Genomic DNA, 21,043 nt, shown 5'->3' with positions numbered 1-21,043 from the left:
AACTCTGATCCTCTCAAAAGCTATACATGTGTGCGTGCCTTTTGTTCTTAAAAGAAGTGTCAGCCGGGAATAAAATCTTCTCAGCATTGGGTCACCACCTCGATATTGAGTCGGAAACTTTAACACCAGTTTTCTTAGAGGGGAAATTACTTCCTTGGAATATAGCAATTTGGGGAAAGTTTGAATTCAGGTCTGAGTATCATGGCCCAGGTTTATCTAAGTTACCTGCTGAGGCTGGTATCCATAGGTTTATTCCCTGTTATTGCTGGAGTAACCGTTGCTTTTAGAGACAGTACTTAACATGCTGCAAGATGCAACAAGGGAACTTCCTCCTGTTTCCCCCTTTATTAAATGTAAATGGCCACCAGCACAAGTTAGGCAGAGACTTGGTGGCTGCCTTTGTGAGACAAAAGCAGCAGTGGTTTCCTTAAATGTACTCATTAAAATATATTTTCATTCTACTCTTGGCCCTGAAGGATCACCTCAGCTTATGAGAACTAAGCTTCTGTCTATCTGATTATTAAATCATTTCTAAAGCAGATGGGAAACTACAGTGGTTTAAACAGCTAGGCTGAGACTGCATGGCTAAAAATAGTATAGCAGGCTCCTTTTAATTAGTAAGATGATCAAATATGACAGAAGAGAGAGATGTAGATATATGGATTTGTGTGTATGTGTGTCTTAAAAATTAAGTTATTACCTCAATACCAGGTATTATTTATAACATATATGATACATGATGTCTGATTTTTATGATGCCATTTATCTTCACTTGGGAGAGAAGACAGGCTAACTCTGCTTTCATAATGTCAATCCTTGCTGTATTCAAAAGGAAAATTGTAATAAGATAAACCTGCCTCCATGTGCAGCGCCATCATTTTTTAAATGAGGTGGATTAGTAAGTGCTCGGATGCAATAGACTGTCAGATCTGCAACTCCCTGAGACCGACCCCTCCCCAGGGCCCCCACGGAGAGCACGGAAGAGCCAGTCTGGCTTCCTACCTGTGATTTCACGGCACAGGAGCCCAGCATAGGGCCGAAGGGGTCAAGGACCGTGATGTCTATCCTACCACTGTGCTGCCCACCTATTTTTGAGGACCCTTCAAAACCTCAACAGGGGAGAAAAGAAATCTGCTGCCCCTCTGCTCCAGCAGTGCTGGGCGATGCGTGTCATGTAGTGATCTGCTCCGTGACGCGGACGTGGCCCTTTGGTGTTCACCAGATGAGTGATGACCACGATGTTCGCTCCTGGGACCGCACGGCTGCTGCCCAGGCTGTGGTGGGGGGCTGCCACGAGACGCACGCTGATGCCGCAGCTGCAGACTTCAGGCAGGTAAGCTGAGGAGGTTGAGGATGTCCGGCACATTGGGCGTTGGGTCAGACAGATGTCCCCTTGCTCCAAGGGGAACCCAGACAGGCAGGCACTGCAAGCCATGCCCTTCGCTCCAGGAGGACCTGACCAGCAGCGGACACAAGCCCCTTCTTGGCCATTGCACAAAGGAATCAGCTGATACTTTGAAAGGACCTGGAAGTAAAAGGTGAACCATCACCGCAGTGAAAATTCTCCTAGCAAATCTTGCTGTCAGTGTCCTGCTTAATGTGGACCAGATAGCACCTGGCTTCCAGAAAGATTTGGTGCAAAAACTTGGTGGATTCATTAGGCAGGAGCTGCCTTTTCCTGGTCAAAAGTATCAAGCCAAGGAAGATGAGACAGTGGGTCTTGTAGGAATTGAAGAGCGGTATGAAAAAAATATCTGTAAAACCCTGTTCTTTCTTATTCCCCATTGATGCCCTTAAAGCTGGCAAGCCTCTGGCTGGCTAGCTGGGCTCCACAGTGTCTTTCTAAAGGATGTCAAATGGTCTGGGGTTAATCTCTGCCTCCTGGGTTGTGACTCTGAGATGTACAGGAGCCCTGTGGGTAAGATGACTTCCACTTGCTCCAAGTCTGTGCTCCCAAAGTCAAGCTGTACAGCTTTCCACCCAGTGCAGGAGAGCAATTTGGAAGCATTGAAAGATTTTTCCGGGGAGGGGTTTAACCCAAGTAAGAGACAAAAAGCCTGCAAGATGGTTTGCAGTTTGTTGACAAAGGTTTACTGTTTTTTTCCGAAGCGTTGTATTTTTTTCCAGTCTTTCTCAAACAAGAGATGGTGAGATCCAAGCAACTAGAACAGGCAAACCTAGAGTCTCATTTTTTTCACTCAAGGGAAGACTCACTGTCTAAGGAATCCGGCATGTCTGGCATGCTGGCTACAAATAGGCCTTCTCTAGTATGGAAAGCACCCCTGTGAGTACAGGAGCATCATGAGCCAGGAAGGAGTCACGAACCTCCATGGTCCTGCTCTGGCCCTATGCCACCTACACTCTTAGGGGAACCAAGTTCCCCGAATTTGAGTACAGTGATGCAGAAGGAAACCGTAACATCATTAGATATATGTTTTTCCTGTGTTGCTTATCACAGCTGAAAAGCTACAGCAAATTTAGGCAATAGTAACTGCTTTATTTGAAGAAACAATGAGCTAAAAATTATTCAGGGGAGGTTCTCAATAGGCCTGCAGTGCCAGAGTAGTATAGGAAACAATAACTGATTGATGCTGGGAGAGAATTTGCTCCGTATTTTAAAACACATTTTAAGTATTCTTATGACCTTACTAACAATCACGGTGATGCAGAAAGAACAAACACAGCCAGGCCACTTTATTCCCCACTGTAAGTGTCTTTGAGCTATTCCCTGACTAGTAATTTTCCTGAGGTTTTTGCTAAATGACATACGTCTTCAGTCAAACTGTGCTCTTGAAACCTGTATTCAAATGTTGAAATTCAAATGCAATTCACCTTCAAATTCACGTTTTTATCCAAACCCAAAGTTCTGGAGTTCTGCCCCAAGTTTTGCATCACGTTTATACTTCCCGTAACTTCGGCAGGGTTTCCCGGCGAGCGCGAAGGCTGCGGGGCAGGTCCGGCTGCGCAGCACCCACCAGGCTGGCTCAGACCCCTGGCAGGAGCACGGCCCGGAGCACGTGCTGCCGCGGTAAGGCCAAGCCTTCAAGGACCTCAATTCAATCGCTTCCCAAAGCGCTGGGTCACATGCCGTGGCCAAATCTGAAAATTTCCCCGGGGCGGTACTGCGCCCTCCCAGCGCCAAACAGAGCAGCAGAGTCCGGGGAGCTACTGCTTCATCTCAGCGATGGCTCCTTAAAGCAAATAAACTAGCCCTGGTTGTTTTAGATGTTCCTCTTAGAGCTGTCACTGGAAACGTGACCTCCTATTACTCTGTTTGCACAATAGGCTTAGGGCTCCCCCCGAAGAGAGCCGAGCACTGGGGCTCGGTTCCAGCCAAACCTTAAGCATATGCTTAGCTTCAGCGCGCCTGTGCAGGGTCAGTTTGAATATGTGATCCTGTAATGAGCAATCACTAAAGCATAGTGGAGCTCTGGGAACGAGGGCCGCTGTACTCCTACACAGTTGGGGAACTGCAGTGCATTTTGGAGAACTAGAGCATGCAGAATTAACTTCATCTTAATTTAGTCCCCTGAGTATGCCATAAAGTTACCGCTTTGGTAATGCTGTCCTCTGAGGACATGATGACATGCCAACATAGTGACTATTTTCTCATCTGATGGTAGTGACAAACTGTCATAATGCAAAGTATAAAGAATTCAGACCTTTCCTAGTTCTGGTAGCTACCATGCCATCAGAGGACGATATTTTATATCTGTATTAAGAAAAATGAAAGAAAATGTTTACAGTATGCTAGCCAGTAAGACAAAAATGAACTAAAGTGCCAACCAATCTACAATGATTTTCTTTACAGGTACTTACATTATAATTCTACCATCCCAAACCGAGCTTGTCAAGTTACCCTTCAAATCAAATGCACGAGAAAATTCTGTCCTTGGCTGTGTTACTATAAACCCAGCCAGTCTAGTAAAGTGAGAGTTACTCTTCCATGTATTTGGCAAATCTGGGAGCAGAATTTACCATTCGGTGTAAATATTTCTGCATAGCTTGTTTAAAAAAAAAAAATCTTGCCTATTCCTCTTTCTGGCAGACTCTTAGAAAGTAGTAAATATGCAGATGGGCATAGTGATATATTTTGTATCAACATATTTTAAATGTGTGCATATGCATTAGCTATATAAATACATTCCCCAGGAAGTCTGCCAGTGGATATACTACAAAGCTCTGCGTGTTACATTTGGGTTGCTTGTGCAGTAGCATGGCAGCATCAGAAAGAACCCCTCTAGGCTTATTTGCTCTACGACAGCTCACACTTACCTGCGCAATTTCCCCCTTTCTATCTGTATGTACAAATGTTTTATATTTAGATGCCGTGTGTACGTATATAGTGTATCTATAAATATATACATACATACACACACAAACGCAAGCATAGGTACTGTATATACACATAGTCCAATGCCTTCATTATAAAGCTGTTATAAAGCCATAACAAGGTCTATGAACTTTGTATGAAATATTGTTCTGTACAGTAGCTTCTACAGGAATCGACCACTTGATGACTCCCCGCTGTCCCGGTATCACCTTACAACAAATGATGGGCGATACATGGAGACCATAGCAGTATACCAAAACCATATGACATATCAAGTCAAAGTGTATTTGATACTGAGCAACACAAGAGTAATTCCTCACTGACCCAGTTGCTGTATGTTCAGCTCTAGCCCTGTGCTTGCTCTGTGCCACCCCATGCAGACAGCCTGTCCCACCCCGTGCTGCCCAGTATCGCTGCTCCTCCACCCCACTTGCAGCATCTGCCTCGGGTCCTGCCCTGCTCTTCCCTTTCTCTAGAAAAACTGCTGCATACGTAGATCCCTGAAAGCAAGTGGGACGAGTAGGTATTGCCCAAGCTCTGGGGTCCTGCGCTGGGGGCTGGAGAGAAGCAGCCCCAGCTGGTGCCCAACGCTGCCCTGCGCTGCAGCATCCCTTCATAGCTGGCCCAGCTTCCCCCACCTGGAAAGACTGGTTGGAGGCTGGAGACTGGTGAAGGACAAGAGAGGAGAGGACATCTGTCCGCTGCCCTTGAGATCCCACCATCCACTTATCTAACAGGTTTAACAGTGTTGTGTCTTACTGTTACTGCACTCCTTTTCCAGTATTGGTATCATGAACGAGTCAAAGGGTATTGCCCATCGCTATTTACATGAGCACTGATGGATGGGGGCAACGGAGGAAGCGGCTGCAGTGCTGTGGGTGGATATGTATGTGTATATACATACGGTATCGTTAAGCATGCACTATATAACCACAGGGATACTGTTGCAATGGCGCTATGAGAACCATGCTCTTCTACTTCATTGCGCAAGGAAAAGCCACAACAAATACCGTAGTGGGAACACAGCAAAAAAGACAACCTTGCGTTTCATTCTAGACAAAAATCAACTTGATTTGCAGTGATGATAAGCTAGAATGAGCATTATGGAATTCTGCTTCCCCTACCCCCCACCCCTCCTTCTTTAGAGCTACTATTTAGATGAGCTACAGTATTAAAAGAGAAGCTGCAAAGATTCTAGCTGCAAAAATAAAGGATGAAATAAAAAGTCAAGCATCCACATTCCCCCCAACTAAAAATGAAGTTCTGAGGAAAGGGAGGAGGGAAAAGAAAAGGAACTTACCACGCTGCGAGTGAACTTTTCTAGAGAAGTTCTACGACCTTGCTCATTCTCTGGCTTAATAGGGAAAAAAGTGGGGAGAAAAAAATACAGAAAAAAACCCTTCAGCTTAAATGCAGTTTTTCAAAACAGCAGCAAAATATAAGGAAGCAGCAAGGGGGAAAAGTTGTAAAAAAAATGTAAGAAGCAGAAATCAATGTTTGCAAGAGCAAACATAAGAAACCAAAACCCCTTAAAGAATGAGAGACATCACTACTTTTACTCTTGGAGAATGTCACCTTTTCTCCTGTGAGTTTTTTGAATGGTTCAAACAGGTCTGTGCATTGCTGTGTCTCACAGCTATTGATATTGATTTCTTGTTCATTGAATTTTCCTTCTATGGCTGTTTGAACTGGGACCTCTGATTCTGGTTAACATCTGCCAAACAGCTGATCGGAGGCTCCCATCTACTTGCTTAGAGAGATGAAAAAAACCACAGTAACTTTTACAATATTAAAAAGCAATGTGTGAGTGAATACAGCACTGGAAAAAAAAACCACCATTGAACTCATTGCCAGGGAACCCACACTCCTCTATTTATCCAGAGGGTAGAAGCACATTTCCAGTAAGTTTGGCTCCATCAAAACAGAAGACAGCGTATGTACGTCTGTGCAAGGCCACAGAAAGATACAGGCAGATTTGGGGCACTGAAATTTTTGTATCTGGAGTACAGGACTATTCATACACAAGAAGACATTCAACTTCACTGCGAGAAGACAAGCGTGTGCATCATGGCTTTATTAACGTATCCCTGGGAAGACTGCTCACTGCAGCGCTTCATTCATTTGGCACAAGGGAGATGTAATTGCCACTAACAAGGAAGAACTAAATAATTTATTGGCATGTTTGCTGGAATATCTAAGAGAAAAAATTGTTATGGAGAAGAGAAGAGAAGAAACTCGATAATATGAAGGAAAGCTCATTGCAATCAGAAAGCTGTGGGCACTGCTGATTTCCAGGAGAGAAACTTATTTTAATGTCGTGAGCCAGCGAAATGGAGGTGATAAGATGGAAGTAAAACTGCAGCAAAGGGGATAAGGAGCTACATATAAGGGAGAGCCACAGTAATGATGGTGTATGACACTGCGCTGGAAATAAGCATTGCACTGGATGTGCTCATCAGAGGCACCCGCCTGCCATATCATCTGCCACAGGTTCAGCTGCACTAACAACCCCCAGGACAAAGCACCAGTGCAAAAACCAGATAAAGAAGATGTAAGGAAGCCGAAAGCATATCAGATAAATTGGATGAGAACTTGTGTAGGTGAGTCTAGGCAAAGCCTTTTGATTCTTCTGCATGTTCATCACAGCTGCCACAGCTCTCTGATGTTTACAAGGTTCGTCTGAAGCATCCCAGGCAGAGGTGGGGCTGATTCTCCCTGTCACATCGCCAGAGATGAGACCAGAACATAAGGCCCTTTTAAGACAAGCAATATTCTTTGTCCAGAAGAAAGAGTCAAGCAACCTCCCCACTTAAAACCATTTGAGGAAGCCACACCATCAACTCTGATGTCCCAAAAGCGGTATCAAAAGTGAAAGCTAGAGGCACATCATTTTAGCCAACACTGAGGATGGAGCCAAGGCCTCGGAGCATGTACCAAGCAACGAAGCAGGCTTCCTGGTGGGCAGGGAGGCAGTAATGTCCCAGTCCAATGTTCTGCAAAGAAGTATTTAGTATGCACTAACCCAAGGGTTAGTTGCCTCTCCCTACATGTGAGAGGAGAGGAAAGGGAAAAGAAATGTCAGCCTCACTCTTTTGCTGAGCGTAACAGCAGTGCAAGTGCTCGGAGCATTGCAGATCCCCTCCTTGAAGGAGCCTCAGAGGTGTCCCCACACCCCAAGGCAGCAGAGGTGACAGAGAGAGGCTGCAGTCCTGCTACCTTGGCTGAACGTGTCACCACGAGTGGGACTGAGGACAGCAGTGCACAGCCGTGTGCGGGGCCCCCACGCTGGTCTCCTGCAGGGGCAGCAAGACCCACCGGCAGCCAAATTAAAGGCACAAGTTCACCCGGGAGAAGAAATACCTACACAAAAGACGGAGTGTTCTGCAAGGCTCCCCAGGGGAGCGAGGCACTTGGAGTCTGCAGCATCACATTGCTGTGGGCTGGAAAATCGGCGTCTGGCCCGACTGCATTTTAAAGTGGAGCTCTGGCGTGCATTGGGGACAAAGGAGAACGAGCTGCTGAAAACTGGCCAGATTGCGCCCCTGCACCTGCCGTCAAAATTCAGTCTCTCTGTTTTTGCTACCAGCAAGGTGATTCCGCTTCCCACTCAGCAGGAAAGCAGGACGGTGGTCTCCAAAGATGATGAGCACCTTGTTGGGGTGCCGAGAGCTCATCTAGCACAGGGGGCTGCACAAAAGGCTGTTTCCCTACCATAGCTGAAGATGTGCGTGGGGAAGCAGGCACGGAGAGCACCGATGGTGTCCCACACAAGCGCCTAGCAAGCGCAGGCTGCAGCAACCCTGCGCATTTGGCATGGGGACGGCAGGCTGGGACCAGCTGGATGCGTGGAAAGCTCATCCCCATAGCATCCAGCTCTGAGTCAAAGCATGACATTTTCTAGTACAATAAAAAGCAGCTGAGGCAGGCTGGCTGCAAAGTGATGAGCTGGCTTGAGCAGTTTTAAGGGCAGTGGGTGTGGGTGCTGGCTGTGTGGCTCTGGCTCTGCTTGCCTGCAGACCGGGGGGCTGGCAGCCTGCTGCGAAGGTCACCGCCTGCCTGCATCCCTCCAGCGCGGCACGGAGGTGTGGAGGCTGCCTTGCACAGCAGAGGAAGGAAATTTAAAAATAACAAAGTGGAAAAAAAAAAAAAAAAGGAAAAGAGACCGAGTCAGACCTCTCTCAGTCCTGTGAACAGATCTGGGGTCCTGCGCAGGGAGTGTCTGAAAAGGCTGCGGACCCAAAAGCCGTGCCTGCTGCAGCACCACAGCAGCATTTGCACAAACACACACTGAGAGGGCAAAGGCAGAGAAACACACGTGCATGCCAGGTCAAGCAGTCCTCCTAGGTGCAAAAGGGTCATCTTTGCCAGTAAATACACCAACAGACTCTACCAGCTAATGGCAAAGGACATGTGTATTTGGATAAAATATGAAACAACCATGCCCACTGCAGATGAAAACCTCTCAGCCCAGGTAGGTGCACAAAAATGGATGTCACCACTTCGGAGCCGTTTGCTAATTATTGACTGTCTTCTCGAAATTTTCCTTTTCTTCATGATTAATCATTTACCCAGCCATGCCAATTTTAAGTTCTTTTGTGTAGATTCTGCTGGCACAGAGCAGTTTAAGTAGAAAAAAACTTACAAAAACTAGCTGACACTGATTATTAAAAGTAATTATGAGAAAATTGCACAGCATCTTTACAACATTCAAGCCAAGTCCTGCCACTGAATCATCACTGGTCATGCATCCCCTGATGGGACTAAGACGGGGACAGAATCTGCAGTAGGAAACTTCCTGGACAATCTAGAGCAGGTGGGACAGGGGGTCTGGATAAAAGCAATGCTTCAAAAGGTGTGTGCTGAAAATGGAGCCTGTCCCTTATGGCTTGAAGATCCTAGCCATTGCCTTACTGACACTTTTGGCCAGGGATCTGAAAAGGGGTAAGGATATACATCCAAAAGCTTGGTCTTCTGAACTGCAGGTCTGCAAAAATCTCTCCCGTCCTTCCATCTCTCTGCCCCAGGATTCATTTTGTTGGCTACTGAATCCTTTTTTTGCTGTGAGACTTTGGCGCTTGGGGTGGGGTTTTTTTGAACTTTAACTTGGTGAAAACCATGTGTTCCAGGTCAAGATCAGGTCCCAGGCTTCTCAAGCAGTCATTTACACACATCCTAAGTGAGAAAGCAAAGGGCGCATACAGTGCTACCAAATGGCTGGAATGGTATTTTCCACCTGTTTTGTGTCCATTTGCACAGGACCACAAGAGAACTCACCCTTCTCTGAACCAGCTGGAGAGGAAAACAATGCTCTAAACCAAGCAAATACCAACCTGCTCTTCCCCCGGTGTGACGGAGCTCACTCCTGTGGCCTCGCAGCCCGTCTGCGCTGCAGCTGCGGCCGCCTTTCCGCGACGCTGCCCTGCCTGCAGGCAGGGCCGGCCGGCCGCCAGCCACCCCGTGCCAGGCTGCCGTGAACGCCGGAGCCGCGACAGCTCGGCTGCCGCTTCGGCTGGCAGTCAGGTGCCTGCTAACGCAGAGATGCCCACCAATGTCATAGCTTCACCTCCACGGGGAGTAATGGAAGGTGCCTCAAGGTCTTTTCTGTTCCTTTCTCTCCTTTCTCCTCAAAAATAACGAGCAGAGCGCGTGCCTGGGCGCTCCGTCACCCTGAACAAAGCTCCCCTTTGGGGCACCCCCACCCCTTTCCATGGTGCACTAACTCACCTACGCTGCTCTTTCCCCAGGGAACAGACCCCTGCTCTGCAGCCAAGTCGCCCAGCCCAAACACCTCCTTGCCTCCAGCGAGGAGGTTTGTCAGGGCACTCGTGCTGCCCTCTGAGGACATCCAGTCCCCATTTTGGCTGCTGTGGAGGAGGGCTGGGGGGCGGTGCGGCGGCGATTACCTGCCGTGAAGTAGCCTGCAGTAAGGTGCGTATCAGCAGGAATGGGAGCAGGTCGACGCTTGACTCTGCGCGGCACGAGCGGGGCGTGTTGCGTGGATACGCAAATAAAACGCGATGAGTCGGTTGGGGATCTCGGCACCGTCCAGCCCTTCACCACTGAGCTGGCCGCTTTCAGCAGCCCCGTGACTTCTACCTGCTGCAGGGGGAAAGCCAGGCATGGAGGTACAGAGCTCAAATCGGGCTGGGGGTACAGCCGTTCCTCCCGAGGACGGGGCTCTGCCCTCGTCCCTGCTCTTCTCCAGGCTGGCAGGGGAGGAGGACTTCTGTGCGAGGCAGGGAGCTACACCCAGCTTTCCCCCTCTGCAGCTCACTGCTTCCAATCACACCCTTGCTGGAGGCCAACCTCATGTTCCCCGCTGAGCTCCATGAATCTGCAGGATCAAGGCCAATAATACTGTGGTTATTTGTAATAATGACACTGGGAAGAACGGAGAAAAAAAAATCTAAAATGGATTAAGAAAGTATGTATGCCTGGTCTGTATGCAGCCTACGTCCACTGTCTTGCATCAGTTAGTGGTGTGAACAATATGTTCCTTTTATCCTCCCTGGTCCCCCTCATAATTCTGTCATTGTATCTCAGTCCCGACCCATAATTTCTCTTCCCTCCCTCCCCTCCATTACTGCACTCCCAGAGCAGCAAGGGGAAGCTCCCACATCTGTGGTTATTGTACGGTGTGGAAGAAAAGTAACTCTTCCAACTTACAGTACCTTACAAATCTCAAAAATGTCAAGCATGTTTTGAGGCACCAAGCAAACCTTGCCACCTCCCCACTGAGCAGGTCGCTATTATTATTCCCATTCGACAGAGAAGAGGATATGAGGCAGGCAAAGTTGAACCTTCTTTTCCCCAAGGTCACACAAGAAAGTAAGTGGAGGAACCAAGGGTAGCACATGGATTTTGTGGCTCCCAGTCCTCTGCTCTAGCCACAGTCAATCTTTCCCTTTTTCCTGCCCTCTCAGCTTGCCGCAACCCAGTGCTGGAGGGCAAATGATCACAAATGACATAAACTTATCCACAAAATATTCACATGTGAATCTCAAGCCATAGAGAAGTTCATTTTCTTTGTGCAAGCAACTCTTTTAGCCCAAGTCTATCATGCTATGCTTCTGGAAGAACTTATTTTCGGTAATAAAAGTAAGGCTATATTGTATCAGCGTAGTATACAGGCAATGTTAGGCTAATGTCTTTGGGGCAAGATATACTCATGCCCCAGAGAAACATACTTATCAAGTCTTCAACAACTGTAGTGAATTTTTACTCACATCAGTGAATCCAGGACTTTGTATGCAGGCTCTAAACCAAATCCTCCATCCACGCAGGCTCTGATATGCCACTGGGTTTCTCTTTTCCTTCCCTCTGCTTTCCAGCTATTTAGAGGAATTTTAAAGGGATGCCTCTCAAAGCTGCACCAAAGGTACTAAAGATCTTACCGTACAGAAACGTGCTGTTCTTTCTGTCAGCATCTCTGTACCTACACTGTTTCAGAAACATTCACTTGCCCAACACAATGCAATGCAATTGCAAAGAGCTTTACAGATTCTGGAGCAACATCAACTCCCCTCCCGCATCGTGTGAAGCTGGTGAACAACGCATCTGCACAGATCTACTCCTGCCTTTTTTGTGCCTTGCTATGTTTACTCGTGCACCCACAGCTCTTTCTAAAGGAAACTTGATTCTTACTTTCATGGCTGTGTTAACATGACACCAAAACCTGCTCCTGCGGCAGTTTGCAGAGGGATGAGGATGTCATGCTGACATATCCAGGGCTTGATCTGACAGCAAACAAGGATTGCAAAAAAAAGAAAAAAAAACACCTCCAGATTGAATGGGCTCAGCTGGGTGGAGAAAACTCTTCTGCTTTCAAGCACATGCACCCTCACGTGTTCAATGGAGACTTGGGGGAAGAGAGAACCATAAGGTGATGGGGGTAGGAAGATGGCAAAGGTTTTTATGCTTTATACCATCAGAAGACTTTGCCTTGCACCTCCTTCTTTCCCCACAGCCTCTCAACTCTAAGTCAGGTCTAACCTTTCCAAATGTAAACAGCACTGGTTTATGCTGTCTCAAACCAGACATTTTGAAACATAAGGCCAACGGCTGCCCTCCATTACCTTCCCCTAATCCACCTGCCAGTAGTCCCAGGCACAGCAGACAGAGGGGTTTGTCTCCTTTTGTCACCATATGCATGCTTTTAGGGCACACAATGACAATCAGGACAAAAATACCACTGGGATTTCATTGTATTGTGCCGATGCAATGTAATTTGGCAGCACATGGAGAATGCAGCAGAAAAACAGCAGGGAAGATGGTGATGGGAAACCACACGCTCAGGCTGCAGGAGTCAGGAGTCAGTTTATGAACGGTCCTGGAAGCCACATGTAAGTGGGATGCGTACACGTGTATATGCGTGCACATGCACACAGACGGACATGTAGACTTACGGGAATAAGTCAGGAGGTGCAGGAAGCATTTGAACACAACCACAAATGCAGAGAGCAGTAGCTTACCTCCCAGCTCCCTCAGAAAGAAGGGACACTTGGACAGGAGCTGCCATAACTCTATGTAACCACTGCTTTGCTACCCTGAACTGGGGGTTCCTGGCAGAAACATGGTGCTGGCAGAGCACATGCAGACACCAAAAAGGCTAAGAAGAGCTCAAACCCATTTCTCCTGTGAGACAATGTGGCCGGTATTCTTGATTACCGCATGGGTTGCAATTATTTCTCGTCTCCAAGGAAAAGGAAACATCTCTGGGGAGCCAAAAGCAAGGGAAAGGGAGAAAAGGAGCATGGGAATCACTGCAGGGGGGTCTATAGGTAAGGCATCCAAAGGGAAGATCACATGGTGAGGCAAGGGAGGTGAAAACCAGCATGGGTGAAATTTGCACCAGTAATAAATAGATCGATGGATTCTGCTCTTCATACCAGACACCATCTTTGTCATGAGGAAGAGGAGACAGATACAATTTTAATTGCCTGCACCGAGTTTGGAAGACCGCTGTGCAAGACAAACACTCTTCCGTATTATTTTTCCCTTGGGTCACCACGCGTTCCCCAAAACTCATGCTGAGGCTGTGCATACAGATGCCGTACCCTGTGCCCCCAGTGAAGAAAACAAAAGTGCTCATTCCTTTCTTAAATAAAGGAAAAAAAAGGAAACAATATTTTCATTTTCACACTAGCAGCAAGCAGCAGGCGAGAATCAAGAGGTGCTAAGAGATGCAAGCACGTCCTTTCCAACAGATACCTTCTTCTTCGCCAGCAATAAGTCCTGGTAAGCATTCGAACGGAGGAAGCGCGCATAGCTGTCACTCTTCATCAGCTTGTAAATGTGCTCCTGTGGGACAGGAGGAAATGAGAGACAGAGAATTGTTATCAAACCTCATTTAGACATCACAGGGATTTAAAACACAGCGAATTAGAAGGAAGAAAGACTGATCAAAGTTCTAATTAAGTCTGCTACTATTGATTATCTGTGTTGTGGTAGTGCACAGCAGGTCCATCCTGGGGCAGGACCCTGCTGTGCCTGCGGCTGTACGAACACAAAACAAAGAGATGGCCCTCACCCCAAAGGCTGTCACACATTATTCAGTAATCAGCGTTATTCTGCAAAGACTGCAACTCTCAGAAGTCCCCAGATTATAAGCAGGTGTCTAGCCAGGCTGAAAATACTGGGATGTCTCAAGAAGGAAGAAATAAACACCAGAAATCATCCCATAGATTAGGTTTCATTTTACCACTCATAGATACTTGAACTATCACCCAGCACTCCCCTCCTGTTCATAGAGGGGAACTAATACTTGGACACATTTCATCTCCACTTAAGACACAGAATTAAAGCAAGCCAACCTGAAAAAGCCTGTATCTCTGGTGACTATGCAAGGAGGTTATACAACTAGCTCAGATGTGGATGGCTACGTCATATGTATGAAGTTATGTCAGATGAGTCCCTCCCATAGGGTCTTTTTTCTCATAGCAAGTCAAACTACTGTTACCAGTTTGCTCTGAGAACACTTACTACATGCATCTTCAAACTTAGAAAGCAGTGGTTTATTGCAGCAGAACTTAATGCCTATCCTTTTCCAATTTCCTTGCTTAGTTTTACTTTCCTGCTGAGAAACCCTTAACACAGTCAGCTCTTCTTCTCCTAATTATCCCTGGATTTGTAATAGATATTATCCCAAATGCCAAGAAAATCAAATCAAAATACTTTGACCAAATAAAGACTGAGAACATACTAAAGGAACTCAAGAGAAAAACAGGCACCCTGGACATTTCTCTTAGACTTTGCCCAAGGAAGCACTTTTATAGAGTTAATTAGCAATTTTATCTATACTGATTTATACAACGTGAAATATTCTCTCCTGCCCTAAAGCCATCGTACAGAAAACTTTAGAAGAGCCAAACCAGACTGAAGTCGCATGGCTTATTTCACAGTGTTAACAAGCCAAGCAGAATTCCCTTATCTTCACCATCATGGGTAATTAGTGATGACCTGTCTATACACAGAAGAACTGCTTAGCTCAGCTTTCTCGCACTATTCGGTGTAGTCCCAAGAGGAGCATAACTGCCACTGGTTTTCCTATGACACAGCATAAACATATCCTTTGAGCTACAACCTGGTGTGGAACAATTTTTAGTGGTTAATTTCCATACTTGCTTTCAGACCTGACAGATCCTCATTTGTGTAGCACTATCTATCTGAAGGATAGCACAAGATTTTGCAATAGAAATGCTCATATAAAGCCATTTAGCAACTGTCACCCTTCCTTGCTGCAGAAAAACACAAGGGAGAGTACAGCTTCACACTTCTCACCTACAGCACTGCCATGAGATTTCACATCCAGCTGTGGGACATTTGTTCTATTTATTCAGGACAGAATGAGCCAAGTACTCGCTAAGACAAGAAGAGGGAAAATAATGCACGTCATGGATATGGTCGTCAAAAGGTTTCCGTTTCTCTGGTGTGGACAAGGATTTTCAACATCAGCTGTCTCTCAAATACTTTAACTAGCAGAAACTCAGGATTCAGTTGATTTGAACCCAACCATATTGCAACCAGTTCACCTGTAATGAGTTCACTTCATTGACGGAGTTCACCTCCTAATGAGTTCTTCATAATTACCTGTGAAAAAACCCCACCTAACTATATACCTAGCAGTCTTTTTCCTTCCTCTTCCAGGACCATGAGGAGACTGATGAGTAAGTGGGGCAGCCACCTTGTAGCCCATCAACAGTAAAGGGCCTGAGGGGTCTCCAGAACCTCCCTTCTCTTAGTGGTCCTCCCTTGCAGCACCCAGTACATGCAGGATGCTGGTGGGAGGGGGTGCTGAAGCGGGCAGGAGGGTGCTGTGGGGCTGAGGTAGGGTGGTGCGTGACAGGGGTATTTTGATTAACATTTTGATAGACACGTGATTAATTTGGACTCCAAATGGTTTCTTTACCTGTGGTCAGACAGACGGGTCTGCTCTGAAAAACAGTAACAACATTTTTGGAAAATAACATTCAGCGTTCATTGCCGTGCAGACAGATCACACAAGGTGTTTGCAGGCAAAGGAGAACACACCAGGCTGGCCGTACAACCCGCCGGCATGCCAGCGACAACTATCATTCTTGCTCATGTCAAGATGACTTCATGTATCTGACCTTAAAACAGTATAAACTCAATATCTGGCTGTGGGAAGGGGCAAAAATTACTTTGATCCTGAGATGAAATAAACCACAAGCCGACTTCTTAACTGAAGCCCTTCCCTGAAAAACAGAACTATTGCACACCCACAGCCCAACTGCCACTGCAGTTAGCTGATTAGTATGAAGCATTTTCCCTGCTTTTCACATCTTGGAATCACTGAGCAGCAACACCGCTACCTTTCAGCTGTTCACCAAAGATATAATCAAACAGGGAATAACTATTCCTAGGCTTTGAACGCTAATGAAGAAAGAAGGCTGGGCATAGGGGAAGGGAGGGACATGCATAGCTTCAGAACCAAACTTTACTGCTTAACTGCAAGAATTCAAAGGGCTTGCTTTGAAGAAGCTCTGTACTGGAGGCACAAATGATACATCGATGATTTATTTTACAGCACTGCATTTCTGAAGCACCTACTGGAAGTCTCAGCCAGTTGCTCAGGTCAGCAAAGATTGCCTTCCAATTTGCAACAGTACAGGACACTTACATTGCTGCAGCCAAAATCCCCACTGAGACTGCACCATGAAGGTTCCTGCTAAAATTGTGGCTGCAGTGTGTTTTCAGCCCACTTACACAACAAATCTAGCTGCAGGACAGGAAACGCCAGTGGCTAAGACTTTTTTTTTCATCTTTAGCCTACTCTGTTCTTTGCCACCAAGCTATTTTCTGCTATACTTTCTAGAATCTGTGACTTTCGAGGGAGAATTTACAGCTAGTGTTTAGCAACCCCTCATTTCATAAATACACTGAAAGCTACTGGAGGTCTACCAACTAACATATTCTTCTGCGGAAGCCTGAGCAACAGGCATATCAACAAAGGTGTGTGCACGGATTTAGCTGCTCTGTGCAACTTGCACAAATTGGCTTGTCCCTTTCTATCATGGATTTTTAACTCACTTTGGATCACCGCAAACCACTGGTCTCCCACTTCTTGTTTTACTGAGCAGGTGCTTTCGTGCCTCCTCTTTATCACATGGTGGAGAGGGAGCACAACCTCACCAGACTGAAATCTCCAACTACAGCCAGCATCTCTAGTGATGCACTTTATACACACGCATGCTCCCTGACATACCTGACACCGTTGGTAAGAAATTTGAGACTTCCCGTCCGTATGCTGAGAGAACTCTGCACTTTGTAAAGTTGTTTATTATAGGGTAATGAGCTCATTATTACTGGCTCCCTGAATACACAAAGCAATTGCACTACTTGTGTAATTTTTAACAACACGGCTGCAGCTCTGGACATGACAGTCTCTTGCACTGCGAGCAGTCTGGCCAGAATTATCATTGTGACATTTCTTTGCAAGTGTCATTGGAAGTTCCTGTGCCACATCTGCACAACAGCAGGAGAAACATTTCATCTAGACAGTGTAGCATCTCCCAGCCATTGCTGGGTATCGCTTCCCAGGTAGGGCTCAGACTTCCAGCTCCCTGCTCTATCCTTAAGACAGCAATCCTTTAGGGATTCACATTGCAAAAACAAAAAACCCAACTGTCTAACAAAATTGCCCAAGTGATCTATTAAACCCTTAAACAAGGTAGCACCATGCTGCTAAAGCCAGATAGAAAGCAGAAAAAAAAAAAAAGTCTTTCAACCTTTGGCCAGGAGTTGACGGGCATCATGCATCCCACTGTTCTCCCCTGCAGCCTTGGCAGCTACCTCTGAGCACCAAGCCACCATCTCAGGCCACTGCGGCGGCAGCTGCGAGTTGGAGACAGGGACTGACTTGACATGTGCGAGCAAGCCCTGGCGAGCTGGCTTTTTGAGCTGACCAGTCACTTAGTCCCTCACACAGCATGCTGTTGATGAGTGCTGGCTGTACTGATGCTACCCTGCGAGGATGGACGCACATTTGGAAATGTCGGTCTAACACGGAGGGTGACACAATAACCTGCTTTTGTAATTACAGTGGATTTCATATCCAGGAAGCAAACAATTCCCTTACAACAGTCCTGCAAGCAGAGCGGGTTTGCTGTCAAACATCCCCAGAACTGTTGTTCCCCAGATCCTGAACCAGGGCAACAGAGGGAATGGGGTCTGCGTGCATCTCTTCTTGAGAAAAAGGCAGCCCCCCTTTTGTGTTTCATGCACCTGAATCACATCTGCTTCATGGTGGGAAGAACTACGCAGCAGTCCTGAGGGCTATCCAGCTCCACTGAGCATCTTCTCTGTACCTAGGCTTCTATCGTGAGAGTTACACTTCAGACAGCGTAAGCGTTCCACTTATCGCCATTGCATGATATAAAGGAGAACAAACAGTACATTTTAAAGGGGGAAATGTTGTCACTTCTGTGAATTAGATAACAAAGGAACCAGCCAGGTAACTCACAAAAAAATTCTTTTCTACAGTTACATGAAACCAAGAGGAAATCCCGCCCCTGACAGTTGACAGCTTAAGTGCAGGGAAATAAACCCTGATAAGGTTCAGCATCTCTCGGCTGTTTTCCTTCCACAGGCTCTATCTTTGGAATGAGATGAAGGACAAGCTCTGTAAATTTTCTTGACAAGAGGGGAAAGGGGGAGAAAAGAAAAAAGAAAGTTTGCAATCCAGACGGGAATGTGGGAGGTGGTTGAGATAGCAGAGACTGTCTCAAAGCTGCACCTGCTTCAAATCAATGTGCTGCAATGTAATCTCAGGTCTCTCGCAGTCAGAGCGCCGTGACCCTGAGGAGGGCATGGGTGGCAGCCAAGCAGGACCTTGGGAACACCCAAGAAGTATGTGGGGAAAAAAACGGAATGATAAAAAAATAATAACAACACTTGACTTGCACAAAGCACCTGGCAGACCTCAGGAATTGTGTTCTTTGTTAAGAACACTTCTTTTTAGCAGAAAATCTTGGTTCTTTCCTCTGAATCGTGTATATGAGACGAGAGGAGTGTTGGTGGTTAAACATCCATTTCTAATCCCACCTGTATCTTACTCACTGTAACATTTTATGACAGGCTTGATTGAGAGTTTTTGGGGGTTGTGAAGGCCAAGCACATTGTTCTCATGACCTCCGAACACCAGTTAGATTCCAGAAAGCCCTTAAATTTTAACTTGCTGATAGAAAGTTTTCCCTGCTTGTGTCTAAACACAGCTGTAAGCTTTAGATGACGAGGGGGAATAGGGGGAAATTGCAAATTCTTTGCTCATTTCAAGGACAGGTTTCCCATTTAGCACATTTTTAGCCCATTCCAGGGAGCTTACACTAAGGCTAGACAGCTGTTGAGATTCACTTGAGCCCCAAGGGCCCACTTTGCCCTTTGTAAACTGGTCAGAATCCTCCTTGCTGTAGCTCTCCCACTAACATCTTTTGGATTGTTTTGGAGCACCCCTTCACCCTGTCTCCAACACCTGGTATTAAACTAGTTAGAGCTGATTTGGAGACCCTTTTGCATTGCAAGCATGCGAACACCAGCAGCCGCCCCTCTGGCCAACTGCAAGGGAGATTTGCAGAATGTCAGACAAATCCATTAGAAGAAAAGCCCACAAGCAACGTAAAGCAGTAGATTAAACAACTAAATAAATAACAGCAAACCGCAATGAATGTTAATGTTTGTTCTACCTGTATGCTGGGCACCGGGGAGGAATTTACTGCAGATTTGCACAGGAGAGAGCAGCGCCTCAGTGAAAGCCTTGTGGCCTTCGCTGGAAGGATGATAATGGATGCCAGCTGAGGACCTGCCCGGGGTTCGCTTTTGGAAGAGCTGCCTCTATAGCGCAAAGAGGACGTGGGAAGGAGAAAGCAAGGAGATGCTTTTCAGAGCACATGGTGCGCAACTGCTGCACCTTCCAACTAGACTTGGCAGCAGCCTAATGCCTTTCTGTCGGCACCTCTACTCTGCACGGACGTCTGTGGCAGAGGAGATGAGGTTAACCCCTGTGCCAGCACGCACACATACTGCAGTCAGCAAAACCTGCCATCCAGGGGCTGTTGGAGACGTATCCTAGTCAATCTGTTGTACCCTTCCTAGCTCATTCTCAGGAATCCTGCCTGACTGGCAGGACCCCCTACCACACCACCACCAGGATCCTCCAAAAAGCCAAAGAAAGGAAAGGAGACCTACTCCTCTTTAGCCGTTACTTGTGCCACTACTGAATGCAACAGTTTTTAGGAGCAATTTAGATCAATTGCCATTCAGTCTAACTGATGGTCCTGAAATGCACTTTAGAGAAAGCAGGAAAAAATGCTGCATCAGCTCTGGAAGCTGAAGTAGTTGGTAGCAGGCACAGCTGAGATGAAGCAAGCAGTGAAGAAGTTGCAGAGGAGAAGACCTTCACACTTGCCCTGACTGAAACTGATGGGAAAACACCAGTTGGTGGGGGGGGGGGGAGGCAGGGAAACAGGGGGGTTTTATTCCGATTCCCCTTAATGTCTCCAAATCCCCACTAAGAACGCCTCTGGATCTGCTTATTCTGGTCCCTGAATTTAGGATTTTACTCTTCCCAACACAGCGGTACTGCAGGGTTGGAGCTGTCTGCATGCATCAACCAGGGAGAGCCCCTTCCCGAAGGCTCAGCTGTACCGGGCAGTTCTGCCGCCTAGCAGGGCAAGGGGTAAATGAGGGCTCTGGCTGCTCCAGGAGTGCTAGGCTTTCCTTGATTTATAGTTTAGAAAAGAAATGTTTCAGGTTGGTAAATGGCACATAAGGGTCTTGGCCTGAGTGTGAATTGCTCTGGAAAATCTGAGCAATATCATTTTGGCCACTCTCAAGTTATTTAAGCGACACAACAATTTACACCCACAGTTTTAGCTGGTGCATTTTCTTCACATTCAACCAAGTTGGTTTTGCTACTAAGGGGAAAAAAAAAAAAAGAGATGAATAATTATACTGTAATATAGACTAACCTCCCTGCTAAACTAAAAAGCATAAAACCTCTTTTCAGGCCACAAATGAAATTACACTGGGCTGAAGGCACAGGAACGTAAGAAAGAGCTTTAGCAGGAGGGATAACTGTAAGCAATGAGAGCTCATTTTGAGTAATACACAGAAATCCTTTGTTTAGCCCTGTAGATACATAGTTGGAAACACAATGTAAATCTTTTGTGGGAAAGTGCATTGATAAAAGCAACA

At 46.5% G+C, this 21,043-nt stretch overlaps 1 protein-coding gene across 3 annotated transcripts in view; it reads right to left on the bottom strand.

The window, feature by feature from the left end:
• Positions 1 to 21,043, bottom strand: part of RGS6 (regulator of G protein signaling 6) — a 298,899-nt gene that overhangs the window by 14,235 nt on the left and 263,621 nt on the right. For 2 of the 3 annotated variants that reach the window (XM_069784286.1, XM_069784287.1), the window contains exons 16-17: positions 13,544 to 13,633; positions 5,634 to 5,687 (exon numbers count right to left, since the gene is read on the bottom strand). In XM_069784286.1, coding sequence (XP_069640387.1) covers positions 5,634 to 5,687; positions 13,544 to 13,633 — 144 coding nt within the window. The remainder of the gene's footprint in view (positions 1 to 5,633; positions 5,688 to 13,543; positions 13,634 to 21,043) is intronic. The other variant, XM_069784288.1, reaches the window with a different exon arrangement.

Source organism: Haliaeetus albicilla, chromosome 5, assembly GCF_947461875.1.
Source record: "Haliaeetus albicilla chromosome 5, bHalAlb1.1, whole genome shotgun sequence".
NCBI lineage: Eukaryota > Metazoa > Chordata > Aves > Accipitriformes > Accipitridae > Haliaeetus > Haliaeetus albicilla.
The sequence above is the reverse complement of the archived record's forward strand: the minus strand, read 5'-3'. Positions and strand labels throughout refer to the sequence as shown.